Raw genomic sequence first — 25,731 nt, forward strand, 5'->3', positions numbered from 1 at the left:
GAGGAATGGTACTTTAATGCGGAGATGAGGCACCCTTTTACGGGTTATTTTCAAAGCCTCAGCCTCAGCACGGGAACATTTTTTTTCTCCCTTTGCAGTTCCATTTTTCATGGTACTTATCACCTTGCAATGCATTTGTTGACAAGTCTGTTTCACCCGCTAGATTGTGAGCTTCAGAAAGGCTGTTCTGTGTCTTGTTCTCCTGGGAATCTCTGAGGGCTGGCCCAGAGATGAACTCCGTAAGTGCGTGTGAATGAATGCATGTCAAACGAATAAATAAATAAGTTGTTATGTAAACAGATGCTTTCCTAATCTTGAAAAGCTTTTAAACAAATTCTTAGTGTTCTCAAACTTCAGTCTCCTTAAAGATCATTTATTATTCTTTTATCTAATACTTTTATAGAATAAAGAAATACCAGTCTAGGCTCTTGATTTTGAATTACTGAAATCTGACTTTTTTAAAGTTGTAGTGAAGTATACTTGATTTACAAAGATGTGCTAGTTTCCGCTGTACAACAGAGTGATTCAGTTATACATATACACACATCTATTCCCTTTCGGATTCTTTTCCCACATAGATTAGCACAGACCACTGGGTAGGGTTCTCTGTGCTATATAGAGGTCCCTGTTGGCCAGTCATTCCATATATCTCTCTGTGCATATGCCAATCCCAGACCCTCGTCTATTCATTCCCCCACCTGTCCCCTTTGGTAACCATAGGTCTATTTCTGTTTTGCAAATAAGTTCATTTGTATCCTTTTTTTTTTTTTTTTTAGATTCTACATGTAAGTGATAGCATATGATGTTTGTCTTTCACTGACTTCACCTAGTATGATAGTTTCTAGGTCCATCCATGTTGCTGCTGCAAATGGCATTATTTCATTCTTTTTTATGGTTGAAGAAATCAGAATTAAATTGGTCTCATCTCTACCAAGAGTTACTTTGTTACATTTTACACACCCACACAGCACAGATCTGTCTCTGCTAAGGAAAAACCTGATTTGTTTGTCACAATTAACCAAGGCAGTTTTTAAAGGAAGACACTCTTGTTTCCTGAAGTAAATTCTCTAGATTCACCAAAGAGAAGTGTTTCTTGTTGACAAGTGTCTGCTTTTACACGTTTTATGTTGAAACCCTGGATTTGTTCCTATCAGGGAAACTTTGTAACTTCAACCTATGGAGGTAATAGACTTGTCACTGACTTGCTCATGTTCAAATTGCCATTTTAATTGGATTTGTTTGAAGGGTTTTTATGCATAAAAGGCTCTGATTTTCTAATCAGCAGAGTTGATAGCCTAGTTGTGACAATATTAACCTGACCTGAAACTCAGATGCCTTTTGATTATGAATAGCTTAATATTTCCCACTTCTACTATTACACTGGCTTCAGCAATACATTTAAGTGCAATTTAATTTTTTCATATGCTCTTGTATGAAATGCAGTGAATCTGCATTTCTTTTTATGGCCACACCTGCAGCATCTGGAAGTTTCCAGGCTAGGGGTTGAATCAGAGCTGTGGTTGCTGACCTGCGCCACAGCCGCAGAAATGCAGGATCCGAGCCTCATCTGCAACCTATGCCTCTTGAGGCAATACTGGATCCTTAACCCACTGAGCAAGGCCAGGGATCAAACCCCCATCCTCATGGACACAATGTCAGGTTCTTAACCCACTGAGCCACAATGGGAACTACTGAGGTGGATGTTTTAAATTGTGTTGTTTGCAGAAACCTGGGAAGACGCTGCTTTTGCCTTGGGGTAGGTCAGATTCCTTAAGTGCCTACTTGTGCCCCTTCACCAGCATTTTCCAAACCTACCATTTTCTAAAATCCATTGGTGGAATAAGTGCCATCACTTCTCATAATTTAACACAGTGATGTTCTATAAAGTTTCTATAAACGGTGACTTACTGAATAGTCAGCCATCACTCCTAAGGGAAACATGGGGCTAGGTTTTTGTGAACGTCTGGTGATAGTATTGTTATCATCCCATCAATGTATAATCTCCATGTGGGTTCTGTGTGTTTCTGTTTAAAGATAACTTATTTACTATGTGTGGATGATTTGTTAACATTGAACTCAAGGCCAATAGCGCTATAACTCATGCCTGAGTAAAACTGATCTAACCCATGTTTTTTTTTTTTTTTTTTTTTTTTTTTTTTTTTTTTTTATTTTCCCACTGTACAGCAAGGGGGTCAGGTTATCCTTACATGTATACATTACAATTACATTTTCCCCCCACCCTTTGTTCTGTTGCAACATGAGTATCTAGACATAGTTCTCAATGCTATTCAGCAGGATCTCCTTGTAAATCTATTCTAAGTTGTGTCTGATAAGCCCAAGCTCCCGATCCCTCCCACTCCCTCCCCCTCCCATCAGGCAGCCCCAAGTCTCTTCTCCAAGTCCATGATTTTCTTTTCTGAGGAGATGTTCATTTGTGCTGGATATTAGATTCCAGTTATAAGTGATATCATATGGTATTTGTCTTTGTCTTTCTGGCTCATTTCACTCAGGATGAGATTCTCTAGTTCCATCCATGTTGCTGCAAATGGCATTATGTCATTCTTTTTTATGGCTGAGTAGTATTCCATTGTGTATATATACCACATCTTCCGAACCCATGTATTTTATTTGTACTTAGGAACAATAAAGAACATCTACATTTGAGGGCATGTTAAACACCAAAGACATGGAAGTACAAAATGCATGGCACTAAGTGGATGGCGGAAAGGATGCTTATTTACAGTATGAGAGCTGGAGAGTGTTATCCTTTTCAAACTCAGTCAGCAGCATGGGCATTGGACTCAGTTTTTGCTGCTCTGTTCATTTTTGCAAATAATCATGAAAACACCTCAAGTATTGGTTCAGGGATTGCAAATACCTATTATTGAGTAGGCAAATGTGCAAGTGTATAAAGTATAAATAATGAGGAATGCTTACATTATTATCTGAGTTAAAAGATAAAGAATCTGGGACTCAGATGGTAAGTAACTTCAATTCTGGAAGCATCTACTAAGACCTATGGGCTTTGAGCCTGATACTGAGGAAGATGTGGTCCATTATTCTAGACTTGGCCCCTAGTTGTCAGTTGGCCTGTTGACTTATATCTCTATTCACATTGACTTCAGAATTAAGTGCTTACTCATCTGAATAATGTTTATGCCTTAGTTCTTGCTATAACATGGTCCCGTCTTCTAAAAAGCAGATCTAGTCTTTAAAACTTCAGATAAATATTTGAAAAGTAAAATTTGATGTCAGACCCTCTATTGCCTGCCTCTGCAAATAGAATGAATTTGTAGAGTTGAGCTCACAGTCAAAAGTGAAAAACAGAGTTCTCTTGTGGCTCAGTGGGTTAAGGATCCAGTGTTGTTACTGCTGTGGCACAGGTTTGATCCCTGGCCTGGGGAACTTCCATATGCAGCTGGTGCAGCCAAAAAAAAAAAAAAGAAGTCAGCAACACTGCAAGCCAGTCTAGATTTTGTACCTGACAGACTTCTCCAGATGAGAGCAATGTGTTGTGGAATTCACGATGGTCAGTACTGGAATTAACATTCTAAAGCTGACTTTTCTTCCTGGAGTATCAGTGTCGTAAAAATCTAGGCTTCTAGACTTGACATCTTTCATAACAGACCTATGAGAGTCCAGAAAACTGACAGTCCCCACAGTTTGAACAGAAGAGTGAACTAATGAGTTTTATTTAATGACCAGAAGTTTTCCAGAAAAGTAAACTTAAAAGCACCTAGTTATATGATCAGATTGTCCTTTTTGCTTATTTGACCCATTCAGAGTAGATACCTTGAGATTATGCCCTGTACTTCAGTTTATCTCAGGGTCTTATCACATTGGCATCATTTCCTATAGAAGTTAGAATCCTGTCCTTGAAAGTTAAAATTTTCAGCTGAAGACCAGCCTTGAAATCCTCTTTCCAGGATCCAGACTTTCAGGAACATTCTGGACTTTTCCAAATCTAGACCTTTACCTACACTCTGTCAGAATGTTCTTCTTTGAACTCTGCCTGAACTGAATCTCCAATTTTGAACCTTTAGCAATGTTTCTAAGATTAGGGGCTTAGGTTGCCCAGTGGTCCCAGTCTTGCCTTCTGGCCATTATGGCTGCAGACTCTGATGGGGAGTTATTGCTGGTATCACTCTTGGTTTGATCATGTTTCAAAAGCAGAGTAAAATCCCATTCATGACCAATAATGAATTTGTTTCCACAGAAGTCTCCTCTGGAGGTATGTGGTTTGAAGGAGTATGGTGCAATGGTTTAAAGTTCAAATGGCTGTTTGTTGGGAAGATTCTGATTACTTATCTGTTAAAAGAATAGATTTGCAAGGATTCAATAAGATAATATAGGCAGAAGCCTATAGGACAATAGCTGCCACATTTTAATGACCCAATAAATACCAGCTAATTGTATCATGGATTTTTTTTTTTTTTACATTCTTAACTCCAACAAATTATCAGCATAGTCTTTAAAACACCTGAACTGATTGTACTTCATATATAAAATTGTCGGCATTTAGGTATAGTTTGGTGTACATACCATGTATATAAAGATATGAAATAGGAAACATCTGTATTCAATAGATTGTTTATGAACTTGGTGTTGTGAATCTGTTCAATCTATATTGATTTTTTTTAATTTAAATACTATGTAAATATACTCTGCAGCAAAATAATATGGGGATGCTGTCCAGAATAGGAAAAGAATTTCACTTATGGAGTTGAACATCCTATTTATACCTGCAAGAAGTAGGCATTGGTAAAGTCATGGGTGAACCAACATAGTATTTTACAAGTTCTAGCTTTTAGAGGGCAGGGGCCGTTGTGTACATGTGTACTTTTCAAAACCCGGTGTCTCCCCTATTGACTTAAATGTAATAGGTCAGTGAATATAACATTGAATGGAGAATGACCAGTTGAATTGTCACCCTTTCCTCTGTTTCTCTCTAAACTTTCTCTTTTCTGACATTTTCCTCCTTCTGGCCACATACTGGCATTGGCTCGTTTTGACAGTACTGCAGATTTTTCCAGTGAGTAGCAGTTAGTCATCTTTGGAGTCACAGAACAGAAAAAGCTGGTCGGTTGAATAGATTTAGTGTGGCTCCTTCTGCAAGTGCTTATCTTGTTCACTGGTTGCTTTGTAATTGTTATGACTTTGAAAAAAGCCTTTCTTTTTCATCTGTAAACTCAGATTATATAGGAGACTTTTTTTCCTATTGAAGTATATTCTTATCAGGATGTTTTTCTTCTATTTTATAAATAATAGTATTATTAGACATAGGATGAAGCCTTCTTGCAGGCACTGCCAAAGGAAACAATACAATAGGCATGTGCAGTGGGGGGCTAGCCAGATAGAGCGGCTATCTTGTTTTCCTTGCTTGCCTTTAATCAATGCACGTATTCTCTTAAAACGTTCTTATCCATCTTTTGTGGGCCCTGTTGTGAATTTCCTTCCTTTCTTCCTTTTCTTTTTGTGACAGCATTTCTGTTTCTTTAATTTATCGAGGTGTCACATACAATAGACTTGCTGTATTGTACTAAAGACATTCTCCATTTGCTGTAAAGTCTATCTGTTGCTGGGCTTGCTTTTCTTTTGGACTAACTAGGACTTTGCTTGTTATTTTTGCCTTTGATCTTAAGAATGTGTTTCAGTTCCGGACTTTGTCTATCAGTATTTTTTTTTTTAATGGATCAAGCCCTTCTCCAAAGCAGATATATTGTCCTTCTTTAATAGAATTCCCATCTATGACAGTCTGCTTTTATTGTGACTTTTGACTCTTGCACCTTTCTTTATATGGGTGTCTACAGAATCCTTTTCTCTTTGTTTTGTTTTCACTTTTGTCTTTTAAACATAAGAACACAGCTGAAGAGCAAAGAAAATAGCAAAGTGTTTGTGATCAAGAATATTTTTAGCTATAAATCCCAGGTTTATCATTGTCCACTAAAAAAAATTTCATCCTTTCTTTACCCTATTTATTTTTAGGTGAGATGATTTCACAGAGCCTATACAAAACTTTAGTGAATGGCTCTCTTCTGGGCTTGGGGGGAAAATGGCTAGAATTAAAATAAAGGAAGTAAACCTCTTAGTCATTTACACATTCTATTTGTTTTCATGTAAAATGTATTAATCTCCAATTTACTTCTTTTAGAGAAGCAAATTTAGAAATCATTACAGTGACGAATGCTAGAAATAACTTTAGATATTATTTGCTACCAATACCAGTCATTAAGTAGCAATAGCTAACTTTCCTATATTTTATTTTCTAAAAGTTGAACCTGTTTCTTGCCTGTTTCAGTTTTTTGTTGGATATGATAGCCATTCTAGTCATTATTATATCAGAGAAAATAGCTAGTGAGTCATTTATCTAGCAAGTAACTGCCAAATAAAGATTTTTGAGGTAATAAATATCCTGATCTCTATTCTGTCTCTTTATTTATTTAAGCCCTGATACTTATACAATTTTACTTCGCATATGAGCATGGTAAAATGGTGCTCTGTTACTGTATCTTGATGAGCTCTTTGGTTTTTGTGAATGGATTGGATTAAAACTTAGATGCTTAGCAGCGCAGAATGAATGAGTTCATTAACTGTGTATTTAACATGTTTTTTAATCCATCCATATATATTCCTTCATGTCCTCCTCTTTAAAAGGAGGTTGCTGCTGTCAAAGAGGTCTTTGGATTAGAGGGAGCCTCATAGGAACTTTGTCTTGAGCATAAAGACATCTCATTGTGTGCTAATTACAACATCTGTAGCGGTCATCAGCAGCGTCCCCCGAAAGCAAGTGTACGTGGAGCATTAATTGTGGAACAAGAGCTTTTCCATAAGATGTATCTTAGTGAATTAAAGCTGGTCAAAACTCATGGAACAAGGAGAAGTTCCCTGGTGGCTGAGCAAATTAAAGGCTCAGCTTTGTCACTGCTGTTGCTCAGGTTCAGTCCCTGGCCCAGGAATTTCCACATGCCACAGGTGCAGCACCACCCCCCTCCAAAGAAAAAGCCTTATGGAACAAAGAAACTCGCCCAAGTTATCTAGTACTTCACCCTTAGGAACAGAGACAAGAGCTGCTGTGACTTCACTCAAGTTGTTTTCCACAGATAGGAAAACTGATGTTCAACTTTGTTTCCAAAAAGATAGCTGAGGGAAAGGGAGAATGAGGGAGTGCCTTGATAGTCAAAGTAACTGACTAGACTTTGTAGCAGGAAAACTGGAGACTTTGGGTCAGTATTATGAAAGCCTTGAATTGTCAGTGTATTGATAGGATTACTGGGAACATGGAAGAGAAGGAGGGGTTTGTTCAAAGCCCAAAGGGCAACTGGTATACCATAAGAACTGAGTTAAAAGAAGTTGAGAAACAGGCAAGTATTTGGTTTAGGACTGGCAGTATGGGCTTTAGCAATCTTTTCTCTCCTGTTCTTTTTAGATGAGTATCTGCCTCATTCACATCCATCTCCTATCATTTATAGAGAAAAGTAATTATAAGAGTGAACACTTCCATAGCACTTATCAAGAGCCCACCACTGTTCTACATGCTTTATGAAAATAACTCATTTAACTCCTGCAACAACCCTAGAAGCAGATAAGACATTGAGGCTAAGACAGTGTATGAGATGAGAGAGGCACAAGGTCTTAAGTAACAAGCAGTCCCCCAATTATGAGGATGGTGGTTTATTTCTCACTTCGTCAGAAGTCTGTGCTGGGTCTGCTCTTTTGTTCCAAAGCATCCTCTCTCCTGGACCCAGGCCAGCCTCTTGGTCAAACATTGCTGATCATAATGAGGAGAACATGGCAGATTTTGTCCTGGTTCTTCAAGTTTCTTGCCCCAAAGTTACACATGTTCCTTCCACTCACATCTCATTGGCCAGAGCAAGTCTTATGCCAGGCCTGATGTCAGCAAGATGGGGAGGTAAAATCTTCCCACAGAGAAGGTGAGTCTGTATTTGTAAATGATGGTCCATTCTATAACAGATAAGGCAAGCAACTTCTCCTAGGTCAAAAAGCTGGTAAGTGGATGAGCTGGAGCCCATGCTGTCTAGTTGCATAGTCTGTTCTGTTAACCACAGCTCTGTTCTGCCTCTCCAGTTACTTAAATCCCAAAGGGAATAAAAATAGATTTTGAGAGCTTCTTATGAAATTCACATAGACATTTTAATGTCTGTATTACTGAACAACAACATGCCATTAAAAAAAAATAATAACTTTGGGAATTCTCTTAAGGCACAGCAGGTTAAAGGTCCAGTGTTGTCACTGCAGTGGCTTGGGTCACTGCTCTGGCATGGGTTTATTCCCTGACCTGGGAACTTCTGTATGCCATGGGTTCAGCCAAAAAAAAAAAAAAAAAAAAAAAAAAAAAATCACAACTTCATCTAGAATTGCGAAAGCAGCAGAGCATTAAGATGAGAATGGAGCTTTGGAGGCAAGAAGGCCTGCCTCTGAATTCTGACATCTGACTACCTCCAAGACCTTCAGGCAGATCCATAATCTCTCCGTGCCTTATTTTCATTTTCTGTAAAATGGGGATCCTAATGGTGCCTACCTTATGGTTAGGATGAAGATTAAATGAGTTAGTAACTTTAAAGTGCTTGGAATGTAATCACTATGTGAGTGTTAATTATTGCTATTATTACGCTTACTATCCTTTTCCTTAAGTATAACTAACATTTGTTCACTTCTTTAACTACCTTCTGCCTTGAGGATGATGGGTACCTGCCATCCTTCAGAATATGACTTTTTATTGAGTCTGAACCTCACACTACTTGACTTTCCTCTCTCTCCTTTTAATATACAAAAGGTGCCTTCATTTTAAAAATTTTTTCTGTCTCTCACTGTGATAATAAAACAGACAATTTAAATGATTACATTAACTTACCTATAAACATAAAGTTTAGAATAATCTGTTTTGACAGAATTAATTTTGTTGCCTGGTTGTTATGCCGTTATTATTCTTCAAAAACATCTGCTGTTGGAGTTCCCGTCATGGCTCAGCGGTTAGTGAACCCGACTAGCACCCATGAGGACATGGGTTCGATCCCTGGCCTTGCTCAGTGGGTTAAGGATCCAATGTTGCGGCCCTAAAAATACAAAAAGACCAAAAAAAAATATATATATATATACTGTTGTTTGCCTAGGAGTTGTTTTCCTATTTCCTTAAACACTTTTACTTCTATTGAGAGTATCCTACGTGGTCACACATCTGAATATTTTTCCTTCCCATTAGGGTCTTACCTGGTGTAACATAAGTTATTTCACAAGTTGGTTCCATTCATTTCTCATCTTTTAGATATTAGATTCTATTTTCTTATCAGTGTCTTCTTGTTTCTACTCTAGGGTTTCCCATCGTTGGCTTTTTTGTTCCTTTTTAGCCACTCAGCTCACATACTAATTAGATATTATATGTATTTGGCCATGATTAGGTTGTTTACAAAGAACAAAAGAAAGTATGAGTTTCTCTTTAATGTTCTTGCTTTCCTAAATCAGCATTCCTTTAAAAGATAAACATTTTTTTGAAATCTTGTTGATATTTTGAACAGTCTTGCTGGTAATGGTGTGAAGGACAGGAAACAGAAGAAGGCACATCCGTATTTGTCTGTATCTTCCAAGAGTTACTCTCTGGTTTTAATATTATACATATTGTGTGAACACATATGCAGTATTTCATAGTTGATAACATTTCTAGGCATTTGCTCAATGTGAATTAAGTCATGCTGTCATTGAAGACAGTAAGACAATATATAGAAAGCAATATAGAGACTAAAGGCTGGTTACATATTTTAGCAAGAAGTGAGGAATGTGCTCAATAAAAATGTTTAAGTCACAATGATAGTGGAGGGGTCAAGATAATATGAAGAAAGTAAGACACAGGCTCAATTCTAGCCAAGTATTTTAACAGGCTTCCTCAAATGGAGTTAGGCCAATTGAAATGAATGCAAAAATTATTTAGTTAAGAAGACATAAGCTATCTGGTTGTTTACATTTGCCCAAATCTATGTAAGAATTAAATAAGAAATCTGTAGAAACCATTTTCCAAAGAAAGTAAGGCACATAGGAAGTGCAAATGATCAACCCACATGGTAGATTCTAATGATTGGATTGTTTTCTTTTCTGAGAACAGCCCCCCTGCCCATATTGGGGAGGAGCAGGTCTAAGACCATGCTATATGACCTTGACCTCCAGACCAAAGCCATTCCCTCCAGAGTGTGTGCCTCATCAAGGACAGGCCAACCAGCATATGATTCCAGGGAGTTTTAAATGTGAAACTGGTGGGAAAAAGAAACCACGAGTCCTCAGAACTGAGCCAGTGCATCATAAGAGCACCTGGTGAGAAGGTATTTCAGTTCTGTACATGCTCTGTTTCCTGCCCTTCATAAGGTTTTGTGGTTCAGTTGCTCCTGAAGTACTATAACCCTGTTCAATAAAACACCTCATCTTCCCTATCTTAGCTGGAGTTTTTTTCCATTACTCACAACCAGGAGAAACCAAACTTAGGCTACCCATATAAAAAGATTAGGGAAAAAAAAAAGACTCATCACGTTATGAAGTTCAATAGGGAAAATTCTGAAAGAAGAATAGATATGCTTGATTCTGATAAATTACAGACTCATTAATATAAACTGACAAATGATCAAGGCTTCAAAAATTCCTCTTTACCAAATGCTTTAGGGAAGGTTATGAAGTTGAACGGCTTATAACAATCAGAAAATTTAGTGTTTCTAAGGCTTAATACCGGCTCATGGGGAGGGACCTGAGTTAATGGGTGGCCTGGTTATGGATTCTGAGACAGACCAGTTGGAAGACCACAGGTCATCTGTAATTCCTTCTTACTGCAAGTGACCATTACATATCCCTGTAATGAGGTTTGCAGCCGGAGAGAGGGTTAAGTGTATTTACAACCCAAAAAAGGGGCAGCCAGAGCATATTTGCAAAACATTCCCACTTCCAAAGACCAGCTAAGTCAATGGCCTTATAACAGAACACAAGGGCAGCAGTTTATCTTATACTCCACATCACAGTAGCCTTAGGAAAAAGAACATGAAGGTGAAAGTTCTCTAAATGTCTTTCTAGCTTGGATCCTATGTACTTGCAGAGGTTTAGATACAAAGTATCATAGAGCCTTTTTCCACATTTTTGAGAAGTGGCATTTAAAAGAATTGATCTTCTTAGATTGAAAACAACAACTTTTCAGTAAATAGTTGGTAGTTCTATAGTCATAAATTCCTGTGTTTGCCTTCTGACTTTTTATGGCTCTTAATTCGTGTAAAATGTGGCAGGTGTTTTCTCTGTAAAGACTTCTTTCATTTTCCTGGTCAGAAGTAAACAGTCGTTCTACTGAAACTCTATTACACATGCTTGGAGCACTCATTATATCTTACCAAACTGTGTATGTATTTGTAGAGAAGTGGATTATGCTCAGACACATTGAATTGATAGATTATGTATTAAAAAATAAGTGCCTCTGAATGTATTCCTTGGCTAGAACTGCCCTAACAAACTGCCCCACAAACTGGGAAGCTTAAATAACAGAAAGGTACAGTATCCAAGTTCTGGAGGCTAGAAGTTTAAGATCAAGGGGTTGGGCAGGTTGCTTCCTTCTGAGAGCTGAGAGGTAGCATCTGTTGCATTGCCTAGCTTCCAGTTTGCTGGCCATCTTTGGCATTCCTTTTTTTATAGAAGAATCTTCCCACTCTGTTCCTTTATCTTCAGGTGCTGTTCTCTCTGTCTGTACTCATTATCAAATTTACCCTCCTCCCCTTTTTAAGGACTGCAGTCATATTGGGTTAGGGCCCACTTTAATGACCCCTTTTTAACTTGGTTACCTTTGTCAAGACACTGCCTCCAAAGAAAGTCACATTCTGAGGGACTAGAAGCTGGGACTTTAGCATATAAAGTCTTTCGACATTTTTATGGGGGCACAGGTCAACCATAACTCTGGATATAGACACATTATCTGTTTTCTGGGACATGATGCTTTCTGACTACAGGGATTGAAACTTACTTGTCATTGTATTTTCATAGAGCCTGGTAAAGTGCCTATAGCATAGGTGGCACATTATAATATAGGAGCATAGGAGAAGAATCCTACAGAATAGGAGGAGTATAATATAGATGGAATAAAATTTTGGCATTGCTAATCTATCCTAAGAGCCTTTTTTTTTTTTTTTTTTTTTTTTTTTTTTTTTTTTTTTTTTTTGCTTTTTGCTTTTTAGGACTGCACCCATGCATATGGAAGTTCCCAGGCTAGGGGTCAAATCAGAGCTACAGCTGCCAGCCTATGCCGCAGCCATAGCAACATGGGATCTGCAACCTACACCATAGCTCACGGCAATGCCCAATCCTTAACCTACTGAGTGAGGCCAGGGATCGAAGCAACATCCTCATGGATCCTAGTCAGGTTTGGGAAGGAACCTAACCATGAAAGGAACTCCCATAAGAGCCATAATTTTGTTGAGCAGAATTACCTTATATGTGTGGCTTATTCCACAAATGAAGAAGGAGGTTTTAGAGTATAAACTATGCTGTGTTACAACCTATCTGCCTTCCTTCATTACTTCCTTCAATTCCTTCCTTTCGGAACTCATAAGCCTTATTTTTCTTAGCCCAGTCTGATGACTTGAATATACTCAGAGATCCTATCTTGGACCTTTGTGAAAACTGATAGGGAATGAAGTTTCAGAGCCCTTGATAATTTAAAGCCTCAGAAACCAAATTAATTGTCACAGAAGGGTTATTGTCTCATGCACCCACAGGTATGTAATACATGTGGTTAGTATATAGTTTTTTGTTGCTTTTGCTGTTCATTTTTTTTTAAGTTTTATTGAAGTATTATTGATTTACAATGTTGTTGTAATTTCCACTGTACAATACAGCATGTGTTTTCTTTTCCTTAAAAATTATCCTTCCATATTAAACAACATACAGCCCATCATTGAATGTTACCAAAATTGATAGAACAAAATCAAGTATTTTTGATGGAATTCCATTGTTTTTCATTTTTTCCTTAATTGCCAGACATAAAACAAACCTAGTTGTATTTTAGTGGAATTTTAATAGTTAAGGAAGAACTAGGGGTATGGGACATGAGAACATTGGAAATTGCATGTTTCTTAGAAGACATGGAAATATAAGGAATCCTCATTCAGGAATCTAGGTTTTACAAAAGTAAAAATGAAGTTTAAAAAATTAAGTAGTTCCTCAATGACTCATAAAATAGTGTTTCTCAAGGAAATCTTTTTCAAAGTCCTTGAACTGGCTTTATACTCAAGAAGTCATTATAAGAGTTAAGGCTCAAATTTCCTATATTAAAATTGGAGGAATCTCTTGTTAAAATATGTATTTTAGGAATACCTTGGTAGTAGACCTTTGGTATATCCTTCTTCAGACAAAGAGAGAAGAAAATAGGGTTGTTCTAACTCAGTATTGTTTTCCATAAAGTTAGTAGACCCAATGTTGATAAAAAACTAAAGTTGTGATGAAAGGTTCTATTCTTTTAGTGAAAGCTAAGAGTTTTAAGCAGAAAGAGAAACCCCCTCCTCCCCCTGAAAAACAATCCTATTCCTTCACTGGCTTATTTATTTACTAACAAGAGTATGTGGTACATCTAAACTATGCAGAATGCCACCTGTGTGATGATAGTAAAACTTATGAGCACATTTTGTTAAGCTCTGGGGCATGAGACTAACCTCTGCTACTCAGTACAGATGAAGGCAGCCTGTGACCTTGCCTCAAGTTCATGAGGCTATGTTTGCCTTAGAGCATGATCTTTCATTTACCGAGGATGTTTTTGTGCCTAAGAAACGCAAAGACCATAAAGTCCCAGCTCTCTGGGTCTTATAGCCCTACTGGGCTATAAGAAACAGGTAAGCAATCAGGATACAACCCAAGTGTCTGTATGGATGAACCAGTGAACCACTAAATGAAAATGTGCATGCACTGTGAGGCACCAAGTTTGAGGGTAGAAGAATATTCATTGTGGCACTGTTTTGAGAATACTTTCATAGCATAATATCTAGAGAACTTTCAGAAAATTGGAGAAAATAATAGAAAGCTTCAGAAAGCTCCATGAGGAGCAGCCTGTGGGTAAAAACCTTCAGAAAGACAGGTAACTGATATAGGGTGTACGTTTGTTTTTACTGATGATCTCTGTATTCCAACATACAGAATTCTCTAGAAAGTTTCTGTGTGAATTTTTAAATTTTTTTTTGATGGGACGGGCATGGGCTCATCAGCACAGAACACTGTTACGGTTGCCCCAAATCTTAGAAGGGTCACCAACTTAGCCCTAATCTCTACATACTGACTTCTGTGCCTGGTGGATATTAATTGACTCCTCTGAAGTATGAGTAAGAAGGTAAATTTGGTATGTCTAAGTGTTGGGACCAGCACTGACACTATGCATTGGAAAAAGTGGTATATTGCATCTCCTAAAGTTTCCTTAAATCTGCTCTGGCACTGAATATCTGGGCGGATGAGTAATTAAATGATCTGCTTTGGAAAGGCTAATTAATTTAACCATTACTCAAGGACTGTTGCCACCGATCTCCCCATCTGTCCACTCCACAGGCACACCTGGCACTCGGTATTGTCCTCTCTCTTAGGCCGGTGCCTCCCTAGGATGCCCGTGTGTGTGTGGAGGATGGTTCTAGGCCTCCGGGGGAGCAGACCTGCTCTCCTCACACACACACTCACACCAGGTCGCCACCCACCATGCTCTTATTCCTGGGGCCCACTCGCTACTGGGGAAGGCTTATGATTTATTGGGCCTTTGCTCCAAGATTTTAGTGTGACTCTCTGCCCCAAGGTGTAAATGAGAGTAATCATTTATCTCATTTCCTCCTGGGCATTTGGTGAGATCTTTGTGGAGAAAAAATATGGGGAGGGAGTGTTGTTCATTGACACAAAATCTGTGCCCGAGAATAGGTTTCTATTGGGAATTTCATGAGTATTTTTCTCCTACTCTCAGAAATGTAGGTTTATACAAGTTGGAATTCAGTGTGTCTTTGACAAGTTAGAGCCATAGTTTTCCTATGAATTGCCGTTAAGATGGGTCAAGAAAGTGTTTCATCCTTGGAGACCCCATTATTTCTTGCAATATTGGTGATTCCTTTGCCAGCAGTTGAGGCAGTGGTTAATAGGTGATAGTAAAGACAGAGGCATGAGTTCTAGCAAATGAGGTTTTAACTAAATAAATATTCATTGCTGTTTCGCACATATGGAAAAAAAAATGCATGATGGTATTTAAACTTAACAGCACAGTCACGAAGGGTGTGTTTTCCAGACTTCCTGAGCCTCATGGGAGGCAGGTATCACTGTACATCAACAGAGCTCAAACTGTGCACTGGGGGGCGCCCAGGGGCCCTATGACTTTTTGAGAATAGAGAGGTCAAAACTGTTTTTCTAAGAATACTGAGATGTTATTTGTCTTTTTCATTCTTATTCTCTCATGGGCATACAGTGATTTGCCAGAGGCCATTCAACATGTAACATTGCAACATCCTGAATACGAAAATAGATGTGGGGATCCAGATGTCGTTTTTGTTAGCCAGACATGAAAGGCATTGGCAAAAGTATAAAACACTGCCTTCCTTTTGACTATTTTTTATTTTAGAATCTGTAGTTCATAGTTATGTGTTGTTTACTTGTAATGAAATTACTATTCTTATTTCAAATCAAATACACACACATATACGTACATATACATACACGTGTGTATACACACACATATATGCAAATATATACACACACATATATGCAAATATATATACACACATATATATGTATATATGGACACATACTTGTGTCCATATATAGCGGCACATATTTGTATTCATATATAAACGCACATATATATACCATACACATATATATACATATGCACACATACAGATACATATTTAAATATATGTTTTAAGGCCTTGGATTTAATTTTGAATATGGTCAGTACTGATAAATATAATCCACATAAATAAAAGCTTTTTGGAATCCTTAGTGATTTTTTTTTTTCCACAGTGCAAAGAGATTCTGAGTCCAAAATGTTCGAGAATCTTTACTGTGTATCCTGGAGATGATCCTATCTCATAGGGCTGTTGGAGGTTTAAATATTTCATGTAAAGTATTTAGAACTGTGCTGGACACAATAATTATTCCATAAGTATTAACCATGGCTATTATCTTTTAAGATTGTGATGTGATATATTGACACAGAAAAGGCTGAAAAGTCAGTTGAGTGTCTCTGAAAAAAAGTGACCTGGATAAAAATCATGACCCAAAGGGGTAGAATGTAGGACTGAACTGAAGTCCAATACCATCCCCTGCAAAAGACACAAGGAACTTAGGGAACAGTACAATTAAGAACTGTAATAGAGATCTTTATTATTAAAATATTTGTGGGATCAGACTTGTTTTTCTAGATGCCTTGTTGCTAAAAAGCCTGAAATTTGAAAAAAACAAACTTTCTTTGAAATACTAGAATGCACCTTCCCATTTAAAGGCAGGTAAATTTCTATTTTTTGATAAAATTATTACCTAACATTTATTTTAAAGGCTAGCTTGGAATACAGCTTTGCATACTCAGCACATGTCTTGTGTTTAATGCATCTATGACACAGGTGTGCCTAGGAATGCTCTCCATCTCCTAGACCCTGAACTCTCTGACTTTGGTACCATCTTATTTATCTTTATGTCCCAGTGCCTAGTACTAGGCCAGGACTAGAGTAAACTCACATTAAGTGTTTGCTGAATGAACTAGAATTTCCCTCCTCATTGGATTATATAATCAACAGGATAATCTGAATAAATTAAAATAAGATAGATGTATGTATTATATATAAAAATGAGTTTTAAATACTATAGAATATAGGAGTTTAGACTAATCACCCAAACTAATATGAAGGTACAGTTTTTGTTTGGGGGGGGTCTTAGAAGATTCTTTGATTTCACAATATCTTTCCCACAGTAAAGGAAATTGACTTTGGGTTTGTGAGATGCCCAATATTTTAAAAATTTTATTTTTTTAATCAATTATTATTATTGTTTTTGACTGTGCCTGCAGCATACAAATGTTCCCAGGCCAGAGATCAAACCCACTCCATAGCTGTAACCAGAGTGACAAGCACTGGATCCTTAACCTGCTGTGTTACCAGGAAACTCCATTTTTTTTTTCTTTTTAAATACATATATGAGTATGCTTAATCATTATACTTTATTTTTCTAGAAAAGTCAAATATAAATTACACATATTAGCTAGCACTTTGATGAAAACAGTATTTATGACACTGACTTTTTGCTAAATGTGTATTTCAATCTGCTCCTTTCTGTACCTTGTGTGTCTACAGCAGTTTGGGGCAATGAAACTCACAGTGCCTGGAAATAATTCTCCATGCTCACACTGAGTGCCATTGCTTCCCTTCCTTCAGGGCAGCCTCACAGGGGTACCATCTGCCTGGTGGAGAGCAGGGCTGCACTGTGGTGTCATTCTTACCCATTCAGAATGGGCACAGGGCTTCCATGAAAGCAGCGAATAGAACCCTGATTTGTCTCCAGATGGGGTCTGCCTTCCCCACTCCAGCAACAGATGGCTGTGTGGTGCCCTGAAGTTTGAGGTCTCCACACATCATGCCCTGAATACACTCCCCCTTTGCAAGCTGTTTTCTCCTTGGGGAGCATTTTTCTAAACATACAGACCTTGCAAGTCTTTTCTGGATTTTACAGATGCTGACATCCTGTTGGTATCATCATGGACTATCTTTCCACAGGCTTAACTTGCAGGTGTTTCTTGCATGGATATTCTGAACATCCACGGTTCACATAAATAATGTTGCTATTGTTTATTATGCTCTTTAGTTGACAGTGGAGCTGCACTGAAGGATTTAGAAATCTGGGATTCATTTACCATTTGGGTATAAAACTGAATAAGAAAAGTAGCTCTATTTCATCCTTCTAGGTGGGGAAAATTCTCTTTGCCATTAATTGAAAGAGGAATAAGTGTTGTGATCGCTCTTGTTTTATTGTGCATTTATTCTTTATATCCTTTTTTTATCTGTTTCTATAAATAAGGGTCCACAGTTCTTGATAAAATACCTCTGGGCATTTGTTTTGCAATCATAAAGTCAATACCCCCTTCATAATGAGCTACTGGCTTTGCTACAAAAACAAACAAAACAGTGACTCATTGCAAAGGCACAGTTGTCAGTTTTTCGCAGATGAGCTTAGGCCTTCAAATAGGAACAAGGGTTATTTGTGAGTGTATTTATTTAATTTGCCTTGGGGAGCACGCAAGTCAAGGATTCTCTGTTTTTTTAACACAAAGCTGTTTTTAAGAACCCTGAATTTGCATGAAAAAGATGCTGGTCCCAGTTGGTTTCACAAATATATTGAGCCCATAGGGGTTTGAAGATATGGTTTGACAAAGGACAAGCTAAACCTAAGAGCAAATAAATTATTGTTTAAAAAGGATCCATTTATTTTTAATACTTTATGTTCATAATTTGAGCCCAGGAATATTAATATCTAGAAATCCCAAGAATTGTATCATAGATGATTTCACCTGTTTAACAACTCTGTTACCTCCTTAATTTTAATAAAGCATGGCAATTCTTTCATACACACAAAAATACAATTCCTACTGAGAAAAAGTCCTGCTAACATAAATGCATTTACATCGGATACCAAGAGCTTAAAAGGTTTGGGAGATACAAAGTACTGAACCTCAAGAAAGACTCTTTTTGGTGTGTTTTAGCCTTGAAACCCTCTTTTCAAAGGAAATATGATTCAGAGGTCTACCACATAAAATATATATAAATTTGAGGTGCCCTTGGCTGGCACTAGTCTTGCCCGCCTACCCCATCAAAGACCCTGGCCTGTTACTCAGAATCCCTAGGGGTTCTTTGCCCTGTGACGTTAGTTCTATATGTCGTGTTTCTTGAATAAATGATTTATAGTGATTACAGAGTGTGGACCCAAAGAAGCACTTGTATTTGTTTTTCATGCAGATTCTCCTTCACCACCTGGTTGTTTCATCTGAATGAGAGTCGTTTCCATATAACTAGATGTAAGCAATTTTCCAACTTGTAAGTAAGGAGGACCAGGGAGCGGGCTAGGGTTGGGAATTATCTTTCTGGTGACCAAGACTACCCTGAGCTTCTCCATGTTTGCGTCACACTTTTCCACATGGCTGTTGAAGTTGTGCACATCTCTGCTCACATGGGAGTGGGTCAAAATTAAAGTTTGATGTTTCTAGTTTTACATATTTTACTCTCTATTTCACTGAATCAAGGGGTTAATTAACATGATGCCACTTTTGAGATGTTGGGTTTTGATGCTGGTTCATTCACACTTTCTTTATTGAATGCCCTCAAAATAAAATCGGTGGATGGACCATGAAATTGTATGATTTATGAATATTTTCCTTCTTAAAAACTAGGTAATGGCTAAAACCATTGGAGTTTTCTTTCAAATTGAACTGAAGAAGATTTGACAAGCACCTCTAACACATGATAATTCCTAATAGTGTTATAAAGGAACTCTCTTTTAAGGATAAAATAGTGGTGTTCCTAACCTTTAAACTGTATTAGGATTATTTTTATCACCTAGTGGGAGGATAGTGATAAGATAGACTCTTGCTCTGCTTCAAGAAATGCCTTCTTTGTGCTAAACTAAACTTCTAAAAAATAAGTAGGCTGTTGGCATGTATTTTAAGTCATTCGCTGAAGATTCAGCAATCAGAAATGAAGATTCCAGGACATTTTCCAGAATGTTCTTCCATTTCTTGTTCTGTACCTACCTTCTGGATGAGGTTCTCAAAACGTGCTGGGACTCTAGGTACTCCTGAGACCATTTCAAAAGATCTGCAATATCCTAACTATTTTCATAATAAGGCTGAGCTGGTATTTACCTTTTTTTTACTGACATTTTTTTTGTGAGTGTATAAGTGGAGTTTTCTAGAAGCTACATGACGTGCACTCAGAACAGGTTGAGAAAGAAGCAGATAGAAGAATCCACCTACCTTCTCTTAAGCTGGATGTTGAAGCTATATTTGCAGAACTTCAAAGTAATGTCACTGTTCTCATGAAACATTCTCATTTAGGAATATAAGATTTTTCAGAAAAATGTCTTATGTTAGTGTAGGCTTGTTAATTTTTAATGAATTTATAAGTGAATGTTTTAAATGTCCTCTTTTCATTTAAATATTATGTGATAAATATTAATGAATGTGACTCACACAAACAGAAACTCTGTTGGTCAGCATCTTTAGCTATAATCCACATAAATTTGAGCTCTTTGGAGACTTAAATACTTTTTCAGAATGCAGAGGGGTCCTGTGACCAAAATATGTGAGAACTGCTGCCCTATTATCCCTCGTTCAATGTTCTTATATAGGAATTTACTCTGTTGAAGCTTACTCAGATATTTACCTGATAGTTTATGGAAACTGTTCTTTTCATAGTTTTGGAAAGTATGTAAAATAGCTTTTGTGACCAACCAGAACCAGAAGATATCCCTCTGGGTATCATGTAAGTGTGTGTGTTGCATACTTGTAAATGCAAATTTGTACTTGTTAAAAATTCTATTATACTTGGCAAGTTGTTATTAGATTCTGTGACTGATGCCTCACTCAGCAAGTCAAAAGCATTAATTTTGTTTGTACGGAGTATCCCTTCATAGATGTTACAGAGATGGACTAAATGTGATCTTGACCTTCAGGGCAGCAACTGGTGCAGTGAGATATTAACCATAGCACAACTGACCATGTGCAAAATGCCTCAGTCAGCAATTCTGGCTGCTGCTGTTGCGGTCAAGGAGAAATTTATGGGCTTATTTAAAAGAGAATACATACCAGATGGACACTCAAGGAAAATATGAGTGTGGATTAGAGTTTATAGACTGGAAGTTAAATGGGTCCATAATTAGTATACAGAGGAAGAAATGAGTTCAAATGTTGCTATATTCATTTAATTATCATCCTTAGCACCGGAGTATCTTCTGAGGTATCATTATGTATTTTGGTAGAGTTATACACCCCAATGAGAAATAATTTATAGATTACTTTGATACACATTTTGACAGTCTTTCAAGTTCCAATTGTGGCCCATTGGTAATGAATTCAAGTAGTATCCATGAGGTTGTGGGTTCAATCCCTGACGTCACTCAGTGGGTTAAGGATCCGGCGTTGCCATGACTTGTGGTGTAGATTGCAGATCCAGTTTGGGTCCTACATTGCTATGGCTATGGTGTAGTAAGCTGGCAGCTGTAACTCCAATTTGAGCCCTAGCCTGGGAACTTCCATATGCTGCAGGTGTGCCCTTTAAAAGCAAAAAAAAAAAAAAAATTTAATTTTAAAAAATTGACAGTGTAATATTTAGCCTTCCAAACCATGAATGTAGGGTGTGAGTGTGTGTGTGTTATTATGTAAAATCTCCTTTAATTGTTCTAAGCAGTGTTTAGTAGTTCCTAGCGTAGCAGTTTAACAAGCCTTTTATTACCTTTAATCCCTAAGTATTTATGTTATATTACAGATTCTTTAAATTTAATTTTCCAGTTGTTTGATGCTAATACTTGAAACAGTTGGTTTTTGTGTATTGGCTCATATCCTGTAACTTTACTAAATTATTTGTTGTTCTATTTTGTAAATTCCTTAGGATTTTCTATTTAGAAAAGTATGTCCTCTGTGAGTATAAACAATTTCCCCTCTTCCTTTTTGATATTTGTGTCTTTAATTTCTTATCTTATCAAACAAGATAGGAGTTTTGCCATCTTTGAGCTTTAACATAAATCTAATCATACACTCTTTTTCATTTGCTATTTTCACTCAGTGGTATTGTGATGAAATCTTGATTATTTCTTCTCAGTACTTTCTGGTGTTACAACATATAACTGTGTTCAAGTCTATCCATTCTACTATTAATGGGTATATGCATTTTTAGTTTAAGGCTATTGTATGTAGTCCCATGAACGGTCCAGTACATGTCTTTTTGTGAGCATATGTATATGCATTTCTGTTGAGTTTACACCTCAGAGTGGAGTTGCCGAGTCATAAAGTATGTTCTTCTCCATTTCTTTGTCCTTATGAATATTTACCATGTACTTTATTTTTATATTAAGTCAGAAGTCCATCACATTCTTCTCTTTCAATTATTTGCTCCTTTCATCTGTCTTTTCATCTGTCCATCAGGACTTGGGTCAGGGAACACATACAGGCTGTCTGTCTTGCTTACCTCAAAAAAAGGGCATGTAACTCCATCTCTTTCTGGCTTCTTCCCATCTGGTTTGTTACCACTGTCATAGGGTACAAGCGTGGGTCCTGCCCCAGGCTCCCCAAACCTTATATCCTTCAAGAATCTCCTAGTACAGGAGTTCCCTTGTGGCACAGCAGATTAAGGACCTAGCATTGAATCTCCTGGTTCTAGTTTTTTTCCCTCTTTTCTGTGTCTCTAGGTATTTATACAGAGAGAGAATTATTCCTACTAGAAAGCTACTCAACTTGAACCAAGTTCAAACACATGCCGTCTTGATGATCTTGGGCATTTCAAAGACCCAAGTGGTAGGAAGGGGAGAAATCCTCTCCCTCGTCTGGGATTCATGTTCCTCTCTGTTTGTGTCGCTGATCATGTGTAGAAAGAGGGCTGAGGGATGGAATAGCACCCAAATAGTTTCATATCTCCCTAGAAGTTGAGGATTTCAGAGAAAATCCTTGCTAGAACCAAGATTTTAGGATTACTGGAAAAGTCCACTCACTCCTCCTTCATCTACCAACTCTTTTAAGAATAACTGAAAAGCTCAAGATATCTGTTACTTTACAGAATTATTAAAATTGTGGCGAATATTTTATTTTTTGGTAAGTGAAATCAGAATTCTGATGATAAAAGATATAAAATGAACCTTGTGAAATGAAAAATATTAAATGTAATTTTTAATTCCACATTTTCATATTTCCTAGACCTTGAAAAATGACACACAGATTTTTATTTAGGTTTTGCTATAAGGAAAACCTAAAGTTTGACTGTAATGTTACTATATACTGGATAGGGACTCCATATGTTACTTAGCCCCTCTTAGCCTCAGTTTACACATCTAGGAAATGGGGATAATAAAACCTATTATAGGGTTGTCATCAGGCTCCTATGAGATCTGGTAAAATGACCAGCCCCATGCCTATCATGTAGCAAGCCTGCCAATGACTTTCTGTTTTTATTTCAAGAATGGTATAGAGTTACATTTTGTTGGCTTTTTGAAATTCAGTATCAGCATAGGGTAATAAAAGAAATAAAAATAATTAAAACTGTTTATGAGCAAAGTTGATACAGAGAGGGCAGCTGCCATACTTTAGCCAGGGAAAGTGTATTTACAAATGATTTATATTAATGTACTTAAAGGGAATATTTTACTCACCATTCAGCATTTATTTGGCTATTATAAAACCCAAGGCCAAAGATCTCTTTATTACACTCAGTGAAAACAATGCACTAATGACCAATCATTTAGAATATTTATAGAAAGTTTAGCAGAGGAAGTGAGCTAAACCAAGGAAGGGGTTTCTCTGGAGACCTCAAAAGAATGTTTCAAAGCCATGCTAGTGTACCTCTGCCTTGAGAAGGGTGGTCAGCTAATCACATGTTTTTGTTTCTCCAGGGAGAAGCTGGCTGTGGCCCGACTGCAGAGAGAAGTTGCCCAAAGACGAAGTGAGGGGGCCATGGTAAGTCCTGGCTGGTCTGTCCTGATTCCCAGCCTCCCTCCCACAGGTCTCTAGCCTGAAAGGGACTTTGTCTCATTAAGAATTTCAAAGGAGGAGCTCCCATTGTAGCTTAGCAGGTTCAGGACCCAATCTAGTCTCCATGAAGATGTGAGTTCGAAACCTGACCTCGCTCAATGAGTTAAGGATTGCTGCAAGCTGCAGTTTAAGTCACAGACAGGGCTCAAAGCCAATTTTGCCATGACCGTGGTGTAGGTCCCAGCTGCTACTTTGATTCAACCCCTGTCCCAGGAACTTCCATATGCCACGTGTGTAGCCATAAAAAAGAAAAAAGGAAAAAAAAATAATTTCAAAAGAAAATATTTGCTTGCAGCAAACTGAATGCTGTACTTGTAAATAATATGTTTATAATGCAGTTTAAACAGATCTGCCGCTTGTTGAGAAAGAGAGAGCAGGGGAGATATTAATTAGAAAAAAAATAACTCCTTGGGCTTTGAAGAGGATGTTCAAGTGTTCAAAGGGATGTACAGCTTTTTTTTCCCTGAAGGTCCACTGGATGCCCAGGCTTCCAGATCTGAGTCCAAATCCATAAAGGAGCAATTTCAGATAAGGACAATTCAACCTCATTCAATCCTCTCAGTTCTTCAAACCTGGAAAACAAACAGCCTAAAAGAACACTCAGATGTTTGCTAATGTAATCATCTTTTATCCTTTTCCTCCTCTCCACTATTTGCAGTGCATTTCTCCCTGTCCCTTTCAGTGTGTGCCATTTAGGAAACTGATGTTTCCTTGTGTTTTGAATTGTACTAAAAATCAATAAGGTTGTTTTGGTCTGTGGAAAACTTCATTTTATAGACTTTCTTTGCCAAAGTATCTGCCTCTGTGCCCCGCTAACATCAGAGATGACTGTCTGGGGACCTGGGGAATGGACTTGTATGGATTAACTGCTGCTGCTATCCCTGAGGAGGGGGAAAAAAAACATGACCCCAGATTGTTTTCCCTACTTAATGACAAAACAATGGCACGTATGCAGTTTTTCGACCAATGATTTTTTTTAAAAAAAGAGAAGTGATGCATTTTCAGACCCTGAAGGCTGCTTCCATTTGAGTTTATGAGAATTAAGAAGTCATCCACTGAAAAGACTAAGCAATTAAGCTGGCCTAGAGCTTCTCTCAAGAGGGAAGGCAGAGGGCTGGAACAAGAGGCTGGATGTTGAATGATTTCTGGAAGGCTTGGTGGCTCTTGATCGTGTTAAATACTTAAAGAGATGATCACATTGTTTGTTCTGCTAGTGATCTCAAGGCAGAGAGAACCATGACTGTTCAAACAATTTGAAGCAACTGTTCAAAAGCATCTTTGAGCAAGCCGTGATAGGGGAATAAGTTGGGAAAAATGAAGGTTTAGTTAAATGGTGAACTGAAAATATTTAGTCTGGACTTTTGCTGCATTGCAGAGTGTTTCTGAGCTAGGTCATCCTGTAACATCTCCATCCTTGTTCAGGCTAGCTCCCAGTTAGGGCTTCATCAGCTGTGTTCATAGTGAAGGTGAAGAAGTGAACAGCTTTCCTAGATCTGTTTCTTCATCTTGAAAACGAGAAGGTTGGGATTGGGTAATCCCATTCGCTTAGTGAGTCATGTGACTAAGTATTTGTTCATGTAAAATTTTCTACTGGGGAGATTTTTCTGGTAATAACTAAATGTTATTTAAGCTCATAAGAACAAACCCATAAAGAATGCATCTTTCTGACTCCAACACTGAATGAGCCTGTGTCGATATCCTCTTAGACAGTGACTGTATGTTTTGTTTTGTTTTGATTTTTGTAAAACAAAACCCCTTTTATTTATTTATTTGTTTGTTTGTTTGTTTATTTATTTATTTGTCTTTTTACCATTTCTAGGGCTGCTCCCACGGCATATGGAGGTTCCCAGGCTAGGGATCTAATCAGAGCTGTAGCTGCCAGCCTACACCAGGGCCACAGCAACACAGTATCCGAGCCGAGTCTGCAAACTACACCAGAGTTCACGGCAACGCAGGATCCTTAACCCACT

General features: G+C 37.7%; 1 protein-coding gene across 1 annotated transcript in view; it reads left to right on the forward strand.

Annotated features, from left to right (window-relative positions):
- The window catches only part of NCKAP5 (NCK associated protein 5), a 1,051,270-nt gene that overhangs the window by 464,045 nt on the left and 561,494 nt on the right, over window positions 1-25,731 (forward strand). The window contains 1 exon segment of the mRNA XM_021075797.1: window positions 23,623-23,686. Within this exon segment, the coding sequence (XP_020931456.1) occupies window positions 23,623-23,686 (64 nt within the window).

The sequence above is a fragment of the Sus scrofa genome, chromosome 15 (assembly GCF_000003025.6).
Source record: "Sus scrofa isolate TJ Tabasco breed Duroc chromosome 15, Sscrofa11.1, whole genome shotgun sequence".
Taxonomy (NCBI): domain Eukaryota; kingdom Metazoa; phylum Chordata; class Mammalia; order Artiodactyla; family Suidae; genus Sus; species Sus scrofa.